The following is an 18,883-nucleotide window of genomic DNA, read 5'->3' as shown; positions in this document are numbered from 1 at the left end:
ATTTGAAAAAAATCGAATGCTAAGTCAAACTGGTGCTGTGGAGATATCAACAAAATAAAGGACAAAAACAAGTCATAAAAAAAATCTAAACTATTTTAAGTACTGTAATGTTTACATTTTTAACAAAAATTATGGCAAGATTATCTACTTATACAAAATTTTGTCTTTAAAATAAATAAAAATGTTTAAATCAGCAAAATTAAAGTTCGAGATCTATTCCCAATATTGTCTCTTCCATTCGATGTTCCAGAAGTAAAAAGCAAAACCGGTACAGTCAAGGTCAATAGTAACGTATGATTCTGCATAATACAGAAACATCTCGTTTTGTTAGAGAATAATAGAGTAGAATCCGCATATAATTACATCGAAGAGAAATGACAAACACATACTAAGCGGATGTCATATAAAGCATAGTGGATTAACTTCGTATTGAGATTTTCAAATTAATCTCATATTCCTTTGTGAGAGATGAGTTATATTAACCTTGTATTATGAACTTTTCACTGAGAATCAAAACTAAAATAACTTATACGCCACACACCAAAACGTCCTCGCAGGGAAAGCCGCGTGGACACGGCCAGAAAAACCAGCCAATGTGTCAGTATTACCGGACATAACTTCATGAAAATAGGATGTATTAGGGAGCGTGCGTGAACTGTAGGAGGCAGCACAGGAGCTGTCAGATTTTTGACGCGAGGCGTAAATGTGATGTTTATTGTTCCGATGTAGCCCACAAGATGGCAGAACCTACTATGCACAAGAAAACACTTGACGTGTAAATGTGCATGTTTATGGTTCCGATTCAGACCACAAGATGGCAGACCCTCCAACGCGCACGGTCCCTATAGGTCATAGTAAGCGATTTGTATAAGCAATGTCATGTTATCCATCTTTGTGACAAAGAATTTTATATGAAAACCAAACTCCGCACAGTAAATACGTCATAGTAGCGGTTGGTCAGTATAAGCGAAGTCATAATAAACGGATTCCACTGTATACACCGTGTTTTTATTGAATTTCGTTAACTTCGGGGTATCGGTAAGTACGTTTAAGGAAACTAAATGGCATAGTTAATTTTCAAAAAAAAACTTTTTTTTTACTATTTTCATTTTTATAAAAAGTAACTAAATGTTGCATATAGCGTTGTTGTAACACGGGCATTACATTTAACTCAACCAAACAATTGAAAACTGTGACATATCAATGTCATTTCGAACGTCGATCGTCCGAGATAGTACTTACGTTTAGTAGCATATGTATGAACTCGCACTAAACACTAATCAATAAGTAAACAGGCCCTAAGGCAAGTGTACATGCTCGTAAGGGCCTTATAAGATAAAAATTAATGATTGATTATGTCCGAAATGGAGTTAATTAGAATATCGGTGTCTTTGAGAAAGTTACTTAATTTAAGCTCAGGAATGCACCCTCGAAATTAACGCAAATCAAAAAAAAACACGGTGTATACTTTTAACGCGTCGTCTGATCAGCTACTTTTGATGCTGACTGTACTGTATAAATGGGTGGGTCAATAATTTCTTGTTGTTATTCTATCCCGTCAGCCAGGGAACAATAGAAGAACAGTTTATAATTCGTGTCATTTACGAAGACGCATGCTTTGAGTCGTATTGTCATGCCATTAAAGGTTAGATTTGACTAATCTGCGCGTCATTGTGGATGACACGAACTATAGAGGAAATGAACAAATGTAGTTTGACGAAAAGGACCCATCTTCTAAAATGTATCATTTAAATGAATGTCTTCTCTTTTTGACAGAAAATTCAAATTCTATTGACAGATTTTTGTGGATTGAATCCTTTTCCCTACATTACCTATGTCCTAATGTTGTACAGTCGCCATCAGATATATCGGAGAGGCCAAGGTGCTTACAAATATCTGAACACGCCTCTATTGTCAAGGCGTTAGAGTGCGTGTTCAGATATTTTTGAGTACCTCAGCCGCTCCCATATGATGGCGACTGTACCACGTTCTGCTTACATACCATACCCAGATATAGTCGTGCCGTTCTGGAGACCGCTCTCCGTTTACTATGGGGAATGTTTTCGCACAAGAACATTCCCCGTACGAAATGGAGAACCTCGAGAACGGCACAACTATAGCCCCAGGAGAACGTAACCATGGCAGCGAATGACAAGAAAAAGTTGACTTACCTACCCACATACAATTTACATGAAAGTCTACATTTTTACATATCACCGATTTTGCTTTTACTATCCAAGAGAATAATTGATTTCTTTGCAAAAAAGTATGGAATGAAAAAATAGTCACATCCAGAGGTGAAGTATTAATAATTAAACAACCACATTACTAACGTTTACCTTCAAATATCGCGTATTTACATGTATTCAACATAAAAATAAATAATTTAACGGCACTGTCTAAACCCTTACACATTTACTAAGAATAATACACACTACTTAATCCATAAACATTAATCCACGTACACATTTTTTTTAATTTAAGATCTAGTCTACGTTCTCGATTACTGGCATACAGCGTTACAAATAAAAAAAGGGAAACAAAAACTTTTAAGAAAAATAAATAACAAAAATTATAAATGGCAATTAACGTCAAACAACCACGGTTTAATTAACTCTAAATATCTATACAACATTGTATTCTGTACTTATTATAAACACTAAATTGTGTCGTTTCATGGGAAAACGAACCAATGGCCGCTTGGCTCTCGGCCAACCTCCAAAGTCCCTTTTTCTAAGTAATGACACATTATTTATTATGCTTGTACCTACAGCTTACACTATTTCCTACTAATGTAAATTGCACGATTTGATAAAGCGAACATTTTTTATTTTATTTTAATATAACCCACAAGTCGGTGGGGATAATACCGTGTTTACACTCGTGCCAATTTTACCAAATTTAGACATAATTACGCGTAAAAGAACCAACCCATTTAAAGTTTTTTTCCTTTTGACCGCCAAAGACGTCACATGACGCGCGCAGCTACAGCCCAATATCAACCTTCATGCGTACCGACAAGGTTCACGATTACGCGCCGCGTGCGATAGGCGTGGCGTTCAAAAGGCTAATCGGAGATGTTACTGCAATGTTCTGCAGGACAAGCACATATTAGAGTAACATACATACTATGCCTTAAACAGTTTTTGACATGTTTTCACTATGCCTTTGATGCATCAAGGCGGTTTGTATTAAATCGCCTGAATATGCATGAGTGATGGAGAAGCAGATAAAGAAATTTCGCGTTTCGCGATACGCCCTCAGTTTGTGGTAGCGCCCTCTAGGCAGAGTTTTGTGTAATATTCCCTATTAGTACATTTTTGATAAGCCATAGACTACACAACCGCGATAGATAACTCCTAATTAATTATTATAAGTTAATTTGACATCCCAACAGATGGCGCTAGTGTCTGTACTACAAAATTATAATCTATATTATTGCTCTATATGGATTGGCTCTTTTACGTAATTTCGTCAACACCGTATAAGGTTACAATAAAATACCAATAAGATTTTATATCAGTACCCCTAGTGTAAATAAATTCGATTTCCAAACGTGACGTACGCGTTTGCGTTTAGTCTCATTTTGTATTGGATTTCGAAAGAGCGCGCCAAGCGGGACGTTTTGGAACCTCAAAATCCTATACAAAATGACACTTAACGCAAACGCGTTCGTCACGTTATGATGTCGATCACAGTTACACTAGGGGTACAGAATTGGTAGTTATGTCAAATTGTAACTTTATAAATAATACTAGATTTAGAGAGCCAAGCCTGCTTGGCGACTAATAATCGCGTTGAAAAAACACTGGTTTGTATAAAAACAATTGACAATTATTGAATTGACAACCATGTAAAGCTTTGTGCACACTGGTTCAAAAACAATCTTTTATAAAGATTCAAAAAAATCCTCAGAAAATGAAAAACAATTTTCACTATTCTTACAAATACCAATTAAACTGTATCTTACAATAGTAGCGATTCCTACTAAAACTATGAGTATTAAGATTATTATTTAATTACAATCATTATGCTTTAACAGATCTCACTGGATTCAAAACAGTTCTGTGTTCAAAACACTACAATTTTCAAGCATACGCTTCGAATTTTTGGTTTGATATATTCTCGATTTTAAGTCTAAAGCGTCTACGTACAATCCTCGGAACACGTTTCCAAGTCTAAAACAGTTAAAAGGTACTTAGATAGTTATAATCTCTGAAACTTACGCTACAAAAGCCAAAACGTTAAATATCTACAAAGATGTATGTACATTTTCCCGATATCGGGACCGATTTTTTAAATATTGAAGTTATATACACTTTTATCTAATTCCCTAATTGTCGGTTAAACGTTTGGCACAATTTTGCATAAATCGCCAAATATTCCCAAAAACCCCTAAAGGGTCCTAACGCTTATTTCACTAATGGAATAATCTCATAATTATAGACATTTTGTTTAAACGAGAGAGATCCAATTGTGACACTGGCATCGATATCGCCCAACTTTACAGGCGTGTAGCACAAAAAATGTTCCGCGGGAAGGTCATCTTTTCCAGAAGTTACCAGGGGTGGTGCGCGGGCGGCGCGGCGGGGTAGGGCCAGCCGCCGCGCGCCGGCCCTCAGTCCTCCGCGCGCGGCGACGGCGGCGGCGAGAAGCCGGCCAGGTAGCCGCCGTCCGCCGGCGGCGAGCTCGACGGGCCCGGCAGGAAGCCCAGCTCGCCGCCGCCCTCCCGGCACCACAGCTGCCGCATCTCCTGGCGCCGCGTGCGCATCAGGTTCTTGTATTCCGATATCCGCATCTTCTTGCCGTCGACTATGCAAGTCCGCTTGGGTCGCGGTCGGTACCTGGAAGTCGATCGATCATTATCAATATAGGGTTGCATTTGAGACCAATATGTACGGGAGGGCTTCTAGAGATAAATTTTTTGCTTGGGACCGCTGAGGATTCACCGATCATAAACATCAAATTAAACAAATGTCTAATGCTTTCGCTAGAAACGCAAAGCCGGTTCTGCTTTCTTCACACTTTTGACAATCAATTAGGGAATTTTGCATCGTTATCGCACCTATAGTCTTTCTTCTATGACACCTAGCTAAAGAGATTTTCGATTGACGCATAGCAGTGAAGGTTTCTTATGAGTTTCGGCGAGAGAATCTATAAAGGCAAAAAGTTTCTTACCTATAATCAGGGTGCTTCTCCATATGCAGCTTCGACAGCCTCGACTGCTCCTCATAGTACGGCTGTTTCTCAGCGTTCGACATGGCCTTCCACCGCGCTCCCAATATCTTCGATATGTTAGAGTTATGCATATCCGGACAGGCTTTGAGGATCTTCCGGCGTTCATCCTTGGCCCAGACCATGAAGGCGTTCATTGGCCGCTTGATGTGGGGTTTGCCTGCCTCATCGCGTTTCGGTTGGCGAACTAACTTTGCTTTCTCGGTGTCTTCGGCGGGCGATTGGCCCCAGGAGGATGCTGGAAGAGAGAAAGGGTTGGTTCAGATTTTGGTATGCTTTTGAGTTAGGTTATGAAAAACTAGCGAGATGAACCGAAACATTATGGTTCAACAGAGGCAAAAGACATTATGATTTCAAATGTCCAGTTTTTGAATAGCTTTTGATTTTGGTATTTTTCTATGTTCTAGGGGCCATTGCTTGACCTAAGAAGTGTGCTTGATTTTTGGAGCTTCGGGGCATTTCAGCAAAACCAATTCAGTGTCAAAATCACATGCCTCTACGAAGCGTTTTCGTTACAAATCTGGAAACCTACGTTATCCGCACCGCAGCCTAGCCGTGATGCGGTGAATGTGTGAAACGTTTCTGATAAAGCTAAAAAGCCGATATTTGGCCTGATACATTTTGTTATTTGAGCTTTAAATACCGTTGACATATTTCTACAGATTATTAAATTAGCTACAATACGCGTCACATCGCATCCCCGACAAACCAAAGCTTTTTCGGAACGCCCCTTTAGAGTTGACTTTACTGTATTTAATTATAATTTTGAAGTTAATTGCCTATAAATTCCGTAGCTATAGTCAAAAGGCAAATCATAAGTGAATAACTCATAGCTTCTGTTTTAAGTTAGATATATTTTTGGCAAGACAAGTATGTTTGTATCTATATTTGGGTTAATTTAAGTATACGTGGTGGGCCGATAAACATACTCGTAAAAATAAATTACGGTACGAACTCGAAAAGTATGCGGATTACACAATTTTATTACACTAGAGAAAATAAAAAAGCTAAAGTGCCTGTTGTCCACTAATTGTATGGGAATGAGTCCATCAGTAGCGATTCTAAGCTATGCTATAAATTAAGGTTATTTGTGAACGATGTCGTAAAATGGTCGTTAACTGAGGATTAACACCTTTCTAGCGGGGTTTCGGAAATACCATTTTTAGCTATATTACGAAGATACAACATATCTACTAATATGTGGAATACCACCCTAAGTCATTGGATCTCAATTATTTTCCTATTTTTTTCAAAACAGCAAATTATAATCAGTGACAGAAGTATCAAAACATCCATAAACCCAAATAACACAACAGATTCTTCTCGATTACGTGATTTAGATCCACAAACGGACCGACGTGGTTTTATGATGAATTCATTAGTAAAGATTATACTGAGCGCAAAGGAATGTCACTTTAGTTTGGTATGCTATAAACTATAGTCGATGTCGTTACGTTTCACACACTCGCCTAGTTCACGGTGGAAATAACGAATTTCTATAAGGAAACTATGTTAATGGTGTTATAATTCGTAGATTCTTGATAATTGCGTTCGGTGATGCTATTTGGGTGTGAACTAATAAGATACCGTATTTGTTTTATTTAATTGGGGAAAACTGGTTTACTCGTAGGTATAAAGCGAAATTAGAAGGATAGCATGAATTTAAATCAGTATCCAAGTATGCTATTATTTTTATAGATAAATAAAAATGCATATGTGCGCACTCAAATTTATTTATTTATTTGTTTGTTATCTATACCGCTTAAGTCACAAGTTATTTATTAGTAAAACCAATTTACACGTTATAATTATTATAGAGCATATTTACATACGTCGCAAAATATAGAACTCCAAATCAAAATCAAAAACATTAATATTAATAATATAAAAAAAAAATACACATTACAGTAAGTATTCATTATAGTCGTAGAACGGAACTTACGTTTATTCGATAGTCTGTTTTTTTTACTGTAAAATACACTAGAATTAGACCAAGCTCAGTTGGCAGCGATTTAAATAGCCCTGATAGTGCACGTGTTATTTTAGACGTCAAACTTTTATAAAATTATGATCTTTACTTAACACTTGCACCGTCTGGGATATCATAATCGCTGCCAACTTAGCTTGGTCTGACTCAATACATTTTCTATGGAAGACACAAAAGAGCGTCCCATACTATTTCCTATGGGTAAATACATCATAGTTCAAAAAAACAGATACTAGATACCTATAGTTTGCTCCATGGTTGATTATGATTAGTAGAAATTGTTCTAACTATAGCTTCAACCCGAACTTGTATAGTAGCCATCAGATATATCAGGACGCCTGAGGCGCTCAAAAATATCAGAACATGCACTCTAATGCTTTGACAATAGAGGTGTGTTCAGATATTTGTAAGCTCCGATATATCTGATGGCGACTGTACGTTAACATTTCTTGTCTACAATATGAGTTATGAATAAATAAAATCATTTAACTACAATCAATCTAAAAAACGCATGGTAGAAACAAAATTACAATACACATTACGAGTACACATCGTAAAGCATATTTCAATCCGCAATGATTGCTTAACTCAGATGTTGTTGATGTTGTTGTTGTTGTTGTGTTGTGTTTTATGCTGTAATGTTACAATTATTTCACAAATCATAATCAGGCTAATAAACAGCGCAAAACATACAAACCAATCAAATTAGCCGTACTTTATTAAGAGCCGTCGTAAACGCGCTCCAGAATCAGGTAGGGACGGGACGTTCCACTTTGGAGTATGTAAGTATATCGATAAATTACTAAACTAGTGGCCTGTAGACCTCGCGAGAATACAAAATAGCTTAAAATTCAATAATAGTATGGCTCTGGCATTTAAAAAAATCTAATTATCGAACCTGTTCAAAAAATTTCACGAGAAGCGGTTTAGAATTGCGACACATAGAGGAAACCATCCGGACATGCGAATGCATTTTTGCCAAAGCTGAAACAAAGACTTTCGCCAAAGCTCGGTCAATTATAATTGGACGTAGTTTAGCGAAAAAGATCATATAATTTATCTTTTTGACAGAAAGTTCAAGTTTTATTGGCAGATCTTTGTGGTTTACACCCATTGACATATGTAAGTATATCTAAGGACGGGCCTTACGGGCAATGAGAATGAAGTCCGTACAGCGGTGTCACGCACACGAATTCGAGCCAATCGTGCAGTCTAGTGCCACAACGCGATTGGTTGATGAGTTCGCATCACGCGCGCGATTGGTCGCAACTAGATGCATTAGACTCCACGATTGGCTCGAATTCGTGAGTGACACCACTGAACTAGCGCCATTCTTAGTGCCTCGTCCTTAGGTATATGTCAATGTTTACACCCTTATCCTTAAACAGCTCAAATATGTCTCATATTTTCGTTGTCTTGTTTCTGACCACTCTGTCACGTTTGTATCTAAGTATGTCTTCTATCTAATAAATAAATAAGTTAAAATAATTCAACCCGTAATAATAATGAACTTTGAAATAATTATATTTGTGCAAATAATGTTTTCATCTAAATATCTATCTAAAATAATAATGTGCGATCCTATTAAATACTTAGATATAATGAGTTGACATGTAAAATAACTATATTTTATCAATAATGTTTTGATTGATTGATTGATAAGTCGACTGCTATGGTACGTCTTTCTAGCTGTATATTATATTTTACATGAGAAAAATTAAAAACAAAATTTCATCTCATACAAAAAGTTTCACTCCGTCACATTTTTAGGGGACAAAAAAAAAGACAACGAAAAGAATTTTGACTTAATTTATTTAAGTTTACCCTTATTGCGAAAACTTGCATTAACTAAATATGTTTCATTTCTATCATCAAATGCATGGCAATTAAACTAGTTCGCTAACAGGTGACAAGTTGAGGATTGATCATGTTAACGGATTCTGGGTTTAACGGAAATAGAAATTGTGTTTTGCTTTAGTATTATTAATGGGCTATTTTAAAGTTGTACACTACATTTTTTATGTTATTTCTACTCATTGTCTGAACAGTTTCACATTAAACTGTTCACGTTTACGTTTGTGACGGTAATGGAATGAAGGAGCGAAATATGGAAATACTTGCGACAGTTTTTTCTGCAATTAGGACCGAAAGAGGTCGTGATTCTGAATAGAAATAACAGAAATAATTCCGCATTTAAAAATAAGTGTAGTAAACCTATAACTTTTAATAAAATGCATGGCCCTAATATGGGAACTGAAATATCAAAAAGTCGCAATTATGTTGTATTGAATTCGTGAATCGATATTGAATTGAATTATTTATTTCAGGTAGGTATTATACCCGTATACGTATGTATGATTAGTTATTTTTTTCTTTAAGTCTATTTTAGTATCCACATTAATTTTAAAGAAATTATTCCTGATTTTTAAGTAATAACAAAAACAACAACACAACAATACAAACACAATTACATTGTACAATTTTCATTTTACCGTCTTGACTTGTTTCATTTTGCTGTTCGTATACGCAACATCGATATCAAGATGGATCAGACCGCGCGCTAAACCTGTCTGAAAATATTACATTTTATACAAAAGATCCCATCTCTCCAGAAATTGGGTCAGATCACGACATCCGCTAGAACGCTGACGGATTCGCCAACTCCCTCAAACTCAAAACGTTCTATATCACGTCCTTCTGTTATTCCATTTCGAATTTTACCAGCTTTATTATAAAGCTGTTAATCATTTAAATTTTAACATATTTGTGACTTTTTTGCTTTGATTTGAGTAAGTTGCGCGATTAATCCGCGCGCGGAAGCATCCACCACTCAAAGAGGGGCATTCCTCGAATTAATTTGACACGCAGTTAGATAATTTATAACATCCTATGGCACATCGCGATACTGAGGCGGTGCGCTCGCGCAGTGATTTGCGTGAAAATCTAAGATACCTAATATTAGAAAATGGGATATTTTATTACATTTACCAGTAAAACACTGACTAAGTAGCATAATTGCTTACTACAATTATGAGTTTAAAAAGTAATTTATGCAGCGATCTTATAATTAACTGTTTTTAATACCTCAGAAACCTGAAGGATTATTGCCATCGATATTTTAACTTTCCAATATAAACTCCTAAAGGTAAAAAATACTACTACCTTGTTAAAATTCAACTTGAGCTCACTTAGGTAATTAAAAAAATATCGATTTACTTACTAATCGTAACTTTACTTCAACAATCTCATTTTATTACCTAAATCAATTTCAAAATAAAAATGAAATATTACCTGATTAAAAATACAAAGCACTTGCGGGCACATCAGTGCTCAGAGCGGAAGCGCGCGTCCCCAACGCCATCTATTACACGTTCACTGCACTTCTTGTTTTAGGCAGGAAGCGAGCGACACCCGCAATTTTGTATTTGCGTTGGGTACACGCCAAATATTTAAAGTACCTCGTTTTATTGTAGTTGAGTATATAGTTTGGCTATTGCTTGCTGTCAATTAGCAAGGCAGTATTTTACTAGAATATTGGCGTAACAGACACGAACGAATCGATGTAGAACGGAATTGACTGACGTAAATTAACACTGTCATAAATTGTGTTAAAATTCATATGATATATAAAAAAATAACATAATATTCTTAACGATTTTAGAAAGCTCTATTAAAATACCATAGGCTAAGTATAGAAGTCAAGTTAAAAACGCCTCACAATTTAAAAAGTAAAAAAGCGCGCCAACGACAATGGACATCAGGAATGTCATCAACGATTTGAGTAATAAAAAAAAGCAAATAAATAAGACCGAAAACGTAATAAAAATAAATCCGAAAACAGGTCTAGAAGATTTACAGAAACACATCGAGATGATTATCATGTGTAATTAATATTTCTAAACGGATTTAGAGGCATCGTTTTATGTTGTATGAGTGCTTTTAGTTTCGTAAGCAGAAAGTCCCAGTTCGTGAGTAGATAAATTGCATTAATTATTGTAAATCTTTGCGAAGATTCATTGACTAGAACGTGGTCATTTTTATTATCTCTTCAAGTGGCATATGTCGTTTTTGAGTTGTTGGAATTTAGATTTCATTTCAATTATTCAAATTTGAAATTTAAATGACATAATCGGCCGGGAGTCGACGGCCAACCACTCCAAGGGTTATGCCCGGTACACACCAGTGTGCGAAAACCGCGACCTGACGTGACCTGTGAATATACTTCTGTAACCGGGCAAACCAGCTTCGTCAGTTGAAAAAGGTGGCAAATTTAAAAATGTACTTAGAAGCTAACAAAGGATCAATCTCCCATACACATTTTGAATTTAGCTCCTTATTCTTCTAACAAAGTTGGCTTGTCAGAGTATAGATGGGAGGCAAAACCAACAAAAACCGGACAGAAAGGCTCGCGAATATCTATATTTTACCAAGTGTGGTGCTTCCTTTACAATATTAGTAATCAATAAAAAATATCGGTGGAAAGAAATGTAGAAAACTTACACGTTTTTTATGATAAATGGGCAGTAGTTAATGTAGCAACTAATATTTTAGACAAGCTTTAATTAATATTTCCTGCAACCAGTTCCGTCACAAAAACAAGTTTTTCTCGCATTGAAATAAAGTAGTCGCAAACAATTCATATTAAGATGATAAAGAAAAAGATGGTTGAACTGCTAACGGTATAACGTTATTAGAAATTATTATGAGATTCAAACATTTCACACAAAATCTACGTGACCTATATCACTTTCGATTGCAGAATATAACTTTAGAGTACACGATGTATTAATTATATTTAGCAATTAAACGGATAGCGGCGACATGGCCCGTTGGTGAATTTTCACATTTCTGAGTTGGAAGCCATTTATCTAAATCCTTGTTTATTTTCGTGGTTTCGTAAATGTGAAATTGGAATAACGTCTTGTTTTGCGGGATAATTTGTTTTAAGGGTAGATTTTTATTTTTACGAGTATTAAGTGGAATATATTTTAAGAAACGCTTGTTTCATCTTTTCGTTTCGACTTTATCTTTTCGTTTTGCGATTGTTATGTCTAACAAGAAAGTTCACGTATTAACCTAAGAAAAAACACCTAAAATAAAAAATAACCATTTCAAAACGACTTCTGTCTACAAACGATACAATTTTTAATTTTACAATAATTTTCTATTTGTCAGAGCGAATGATTGTCATTTCGTAACTTTGTCTGACACAAGTCACACAAGGTTAATGTGTGGAGTATTATTATGTAAGATGTTTTTCATCTGCCCTAAACTTGGCAGCCATATTGTTTCGCAATCTGTGTTATCTATGATAAAAGTGGATCTGTTAAGGTAGGTTATGGTTTTAACTTTTTTTTTATCAACGTCGCGAGATCTTTTTTAAACATTGGTAAAAAGTACTAATGAATTGCAGTTCAAGAAAAGAACCTTAAAGATAATTATTTTCTTCTAATCTTATCAGAGCTATTAAACTTCACTAATTGCGCTATTTTCCACCAAAAGGGCACTTGTTGTCGTTTGTCAATAAGACATTATTTCCATAAAGCTTCAGTTTGAAATCAACCTTATTGACAACTGTCAGTTGAAAACGTCACAGTTAAACATAATTATATTAATTATGCACGCATGGAAATTACTACTTTTCAGATAACGTGTATTGAACCAAAAAATAAATAGAATACATAAATAAGTAAAGATCTATATGTTGTTTTTAGAATAAAGACTTGATTTAGATTACACCCGTAAGTTTTATAAAACAACATTTATCTACATCTCAATTAAACATTTTACTCATACGTCTACAAATAATGCTTCTTTTATGTCCGTGAGTCAGCTGTTCAATATAAAGCTACAAATTGGACTAAAAACAGAAACCCATAACTAAAATTACTTCTAAACTATTAAACAACTCTGTATTACATCGTCCGTTTTGTTAAAACAAAATCGATATTAATCAACCAATTTGAACGTCGCTCGTCGAATATATCAGTCGATTGGACGGTGTAAACTTTTACATTTGACAATGTTATGTCCCGAAACGCGCTAATAAATGATTTGGTTAGACAGCCGCGTTCATATTTTCGGAACACTTACGTATTAGTGACGCAGGGGGACGTCATTCTGGACCGTAGAAGAGAAAGATCACAATCGGCGATTATGCGTTTGGGCTATTTAGATAAAGAGTGACCTAGAAATTTGATGAGATATCTAATTATTACAACATGAACATTTCTCGCATTATAAGAATAGATTTTGTCAGGAACCACTGGCTTGCATGACTCGTATTTCTAAACGATATCGCTGAAACGCGGCCGTCTATAACACATACGACGTCCCTTTTTCCGGACTAATGTATTATTTCCTAATTTATTAGGTTTGTTAAAATAATTATGTCTATGAAAATTTTGGATTATTCGTAGTGAGATAATTAATAATTATGAAATTGTAAGTGGTATTGTTCAAGATATCTTATTTTTTCTTAGACAGTTAACCGACATATGTATAAGGTTGAACAACAAAACTAAACTTTACGTAAAGTAATAACATTTAACCGCAGTAAAACCGCTTGGCACATTTCGTTTTTAAGCAAAACAGTCTGATTCACATACAAACGCAGATACATTTTAATTTTCTATTTAGAATCTGTGTCATCGGCATCTGGTTATTGTTTCCTTTGATGTGCTTGTGTCAGAGGTGACTCAATTCTTAAAACTAGTGTTTTGTCAAAGCCACAAACCAGTTTAATAGACGGATTGACAGATAACAAGATAACCAGGTACGAAACTTTAATTGCATTATCATGTTTTTCAATCATTGTAGATGCCGCCGATTTTGGTGTTGTCCACGGTTCGAATACAAGAATTAATCTAATCGAATTTGAATATGGATCATCTAATATAACTGTCTTGAGTCATACTTTCTCTGTTTCTTTAGGTAGTTAAATAGAAGTAAACAAAATCTACCCTCAAATGGCTCCTTAAGCCAGTTGAGGGTAGATGAAAACATTACATGATCAAATAATGTAGGTTAAAGTCAGGTCGTTCAGTCACAGATCCAGGCGGTTTTGTATTTGGTCGGTTAACCAATAAATGTTATACCTACCTGAAAATTTACAAATTGTTTGTTTACTTTTATTTAAATACCTAAAGATACAGAGTATAGGTATAATACTCGTAGTTCACATCTTTGGATTGCCATCTTCCGGCCCAACGCGTTAAAAATTTCGCCCGCTGACCATCCGTTATTCACCGGGAATTGATCATCATTGTTTTTTCATTGTGATTGATATCTGTATATACAATTTATAGATTGCTATGTGGTACGTTACACAAGTGCAAAAGTAGAAGTGCTGCGAATTGTTTGAGAGAGGAGAAACTTACTGAGGACCATAGAGAATAGACGAGGCAAAATGATAAGTCATTTGATAAGACACGACACTTTTCTTTACAACTATTTTGGAAGGAAAGAACGAAGGTAGAAGAGGAGAGGAAGAGGAAAACCACGAGCAAGTTACACGCAACAACTAAAAGGAAAAGCAAATGTCGTGTCTTACAGGGACCTAAAGAACTTGGCTGAGGACCGCGAAAACTGGCGTCTACTCCTCCACAGGAGTGATGATGATGATGATGACACAATAAAAAAGGAAAATATAAACATTTAAGATATATTCAACTTACTGTTACACTGCGCGTTGTATTCGTCGTCCTTCTGCATGCTATACTGGGGGGAGTCCGGGACAGGTGGGTACGGCACGAAGCGGGGCAGCATCATCGGCGCAGGGGATGGGGAGCGCTGCTTGCTGAGGTTGAGGGGCGCGTCGGGGTCGGGCGGCGGGGAGCGCGCGCTGGCGGTCAGTTGTGCTAGCTGCGCGGTCGCGGGCCAGGGGGAACCCACCTGTAAATAAAAGGAAGATTAGATGGGAACAATGAAAACTGACAAATACAAAATTCACGATACTTAAAGGATAAAATCGTAGCGTTTTATTGAACGAATGAATGTGATGATAGTGATGTGATCTTCCGCTGATGTTATTGTCATCAAATCAGCTGTTTACTTATATTTACGTATGTGAAATAGATAACTATTATAGATATAGAGAAGGATCTATGAATTTTTATAGAGGTGCTACGTTAAAAAATAATTTATTACATCGGCCGCAAACTTTTTTCGCTAATTTTGTTGACACACTTTTATCATAAAAAAATGGTCGTATCGTACAAGTGTGTCACACTAATTATACGGCCAATTAGAGGCACGAGCGGCGGTGCATGCCAAATCACCACCACCACCACCATCTGCTGGTGCTGACCAGTTTTTGGCAGCAATAGGGTGGCAAAACTTTTTTTATACGCGTCATTTATAGGTCTACTGGTCAACAGAGACGGCTGGTAAGTTCTTATAGATAGCTAGGAACTGGTTGCGTGAGGCAAATTTTTAGTGTTCTGTACAAAACATTGTTCACGAAACACTTACGGGATCACTTTGGTCTTGCAAATCGGTTAAATGCGGTTTTCTCAGAGACTATTTGACGTAGATAGCTAAAATTTGGAACAGTTATAGCAATTACCGCCAGTAATTTTGTAAATAAATCAAAACCGCAGATTTTTTTTATTTAATGGGGAAATTTAGGGGGTTAAACAATAAAAAATGTAAAGTATAAACTGGTTTAAGTCCCTTAACTCAAATACCTTCTAGAAAGTGTCACAGCTTGTTTACTAATCGCCTGAGACCCGAGATGAGGTCTGTAGTAAGTTGAATGAAAATTGACGATGCTTGCAAACGGCTTTTTAATAATGAAAACGTGTTACATCTTCGTGTTAAACAATCAAAAGGCGGCCAATACTAACGTTTCCTCAATCGGACGGATGTTACATCTTCAAGTAATCTTTATAGTAACTGGATGATGGATCACCGCAGGGTCTATTTTGCATAACACACCGGTTTTGTAATTGTACAACTTTCGGTTTCATCTTCAGCGCTGAGAAAGGTGGTTAATAGTTAATGTGTCTCCCAAAATGGCTCCGTTCTGGATATTGTATTTTATTAAAAGTTGTAAGGAATAGACGGCTTTTTAGCGATAAGACCGTCTGTTTGTTTTTGGGGTTAACAATAAAGTTTTCTATTATATTCTAATCTATATTTAGTACTTCTCTGACAGACAAATTAGGTAAATGATAACATTATGTTCAAAGATATGTTTATATAGTAATATAATATTTATAATTTATACGAGACGAGCGTTAAGCTTGGGGTATGATTATTAATAACATTTTCATACAAATACATAATAGGAGTTTTGCTCTTTTGCAATTGAAACTCCTTAATGCTTATAAAAAAGTAGGAATTCAATTTAAATCTTCCTTTAACATGATTTAAAAAAATAGTACTCCTGTGGGAGTAAAATTTGATTAGAATTTGAAAACCTCCCTTTATGGAATATGAAAGCTATTTAGACAAGAGCAGTGGTCGGTCAAAAGATAACCTCTTGAGGTGATGAATCCGATGCGATCCGATCCGATGAATCGGACAACAAGGTGATACATTCTGCGAATGTGGTGTCACCCAAGCAACAATACTTATGACACATTGTTCTTTGTGCTCAGCGGTGTGCACCGAGGAAGATCTCATGAGAGCTACCTCGAGGGCTAGAAGTGGCAAAGTAAGTAAATATTCTTTATTGCACTAACAATTATACATTTTACATACATACATTTTACATTATTTTTTTTTACAGTCCGGACGCAGTTTATTTATTTAGTATAAATTTTATTTTGACACTTGGAGAGACTTTACACTTCCAAATCTTATTAGTATTAGTACTCTGACATTGGGGACCTTTTACATCTCCAGATTGAATGTGTTTTTAACCATAGAGACTATACATCTCTATTGTATTGTAGTAATTATTTATTTTAACAGTATTATAACGTAATGTTTACCCAGGTATTGGCTGTTGTATTTATAAATGTTGTTATGTATTTTTCATGTTACTATAATGTTGTACTGACTTGTAAAAGAGCCAGGCCTACTTGCAGATTTTTTTTTTTGAATTTTGAATAAAAGTATTGGCAAATAAAAAAAATGTTTTAATTTTTTTTTATCCCTTCACACGATGAGGAAGAAGAATAGATTATATGAAATATAAGTTTATCGGATAGATGGCTAACGATTACCTAATAAGAATATTATCTCACCAGAACCTTTGTACAGTTGCTTCATCTAAAACCGTTATGTGTCGGATTTTCGAATCGTATTAATTAAAGGAAGTTATCTAATCCACTATCTAGTACACAACGAATAAGTAGGAAAGATACTCTTTTTTATAACATATCTGGCTTATTACTGTTTTATCTTATCAAATTGCAAGATTTTTTGATCAAGATAGATAGGTACTAAAAGCCATTATAACGTCTCTAACTCATAAAATAAAATACTATTGTTTAGCTACGCCAAAAATATGTACCTACTGCATGTTGTACGCAATGTTAACATGTGTATATTGTGTACTGAGTATTATACTGCACATCTTTGATTACTAAAAGATTACCGGCGACCTCTATGGAGTAATTTAAATAATACAATTACAATATGGACACGAGGGTGGTAAAGACCCGAGTTTGCAATATTCTTACTCCCGGAGTTACACACATTGTTTTTCATCACACTTGCGAAGAAAAACCTAAATTTTAAGCGAAATAATTCTTTAATACGGTCATACGGTGAAATATCAAATATTCGTCCGCCATTTTGTAATTTCTTGACAGGCTAGGCATCGAAGGCACAGACCTACTCGGCATTCAGCCACGATTGAAAATTATGTACAAAATATTTTTACCCGGATGTTAAATATATCAAATTAAATAATTTTAAACATAAACAAAGATATTAAATTATAAACGTCAATATTTTAAAAGTAAAACTCATTTATGCTACTTGATTTGTATGAATAAGTTACGTAATTTAAAAAAAAATATGCATAATCCCCGCAAGAGTAAGATAGGCCTTTGTCCTTGAGTACACCTGTATGAAATAAGATCTTTTTCGAGCAAGTGTGATGAAATTGTAATTTCAATAAAAGGTCCTTCAATTGTAGCTGCAATCAGTTTGTTCTTTGCCAATTAAATTTAAATAAATAATATTTGTGACGCTTTTGGTCACGTTCTTTTAACAGCATCAGAAAGTATTAGAAACGGTTAAGCACTTACATTGGGCTGCTGGTGCTGAGCCCTCATCTGCTCAAGCATCGGCAGCAGCGACAGCGGCGGCCCAGGGTACATGCCATGCTGCCCGCGCCGGACCAGCTCCTGTCTCCTCAGCTGTTCCTGCTGCAGTCTTTGGAACTCCAACTCGGCTGTCACGTTGCCGATATTCTGTAACAATGAGAAAATACTTTTAGTATTAAAATGAGTTTTGGTACGAGTATAAGGCCTGAGTGGACGCTGGAGTTGGGCGTGCAGCGGGGCGGAGGCGTAAATGTTAAACAAATGCAAACATATCGGAGCGGCTTTAGTGCATGCAGCTCAAATCACACGCTGCACGCCCCGCTGATCGTTCCGCTTCGAGCGTCCACTCAGGCCTTACACTTAGCGTTCTGGCACATAATTAACTACATTTTGCTAATCTGAAACGAAGAATGGCGGCAATGTCGCTCTGGCTCTTTGT

At 35.9% G+C, this 18,883-nt stretch overlaps 1 protein-coding gene across 2 annotated transcripts in view; it reads right to left on the bottom strand.

Annotated features, from left to right (window-relative positions):
- Positions 1–4,244: 4,244 nt before the first annotated feature.
- Positions 4,245–18,883, bottom strand: part of LOC133525150 (transcription factor egl-13) — a 531,288-nt gene continuing 516,649 nt past the window's right edge. For both annotated transcript variants that reach the window (XM_061861413.1, XM_061861412.1), the window contains 4 exons: positions 18,427–18,591; positions 14,899–15,115; positions 5,179–5,473; positions 4,245–4,844 (listed from right to left, as the gene is read on the bottom strand). In XM_061861413.1, coding sequence (XP_061717397.1) covers positions 4,619–4,844; positions 5,179–5,473; positions 14,899–15,115; positions 18,427–18,591 — 903 coding nt within the window. In that variant the 3' untranslated portion in view covers positions 4,245–4,618. The remainder of the gene's footprint in view (positions 4,845–5,178; positions 5,474–14,898; positions 15,116–18,426; positions 18,592–18,883) is intronic.

The sequence above is a fragment of the Cydia pomonella genome, chromosome 14 (genome assembly GCF_033807575.1).
Source record: "Cydia pomonella isolate Wapato2018A chromosome 14, ilCydPomo1, whole genome shotgun sequence".
Taxonomy (NCBI): domain Eukaryota; kingdom Metazoa; phylum Arthropoda; class Insecta; order Lepidoptera; family Tortricidae; genus Cydia; species Cydia pomonella.
This window is presented reverse-complemented; position numbering and strand designations above follow the sequence as displayed.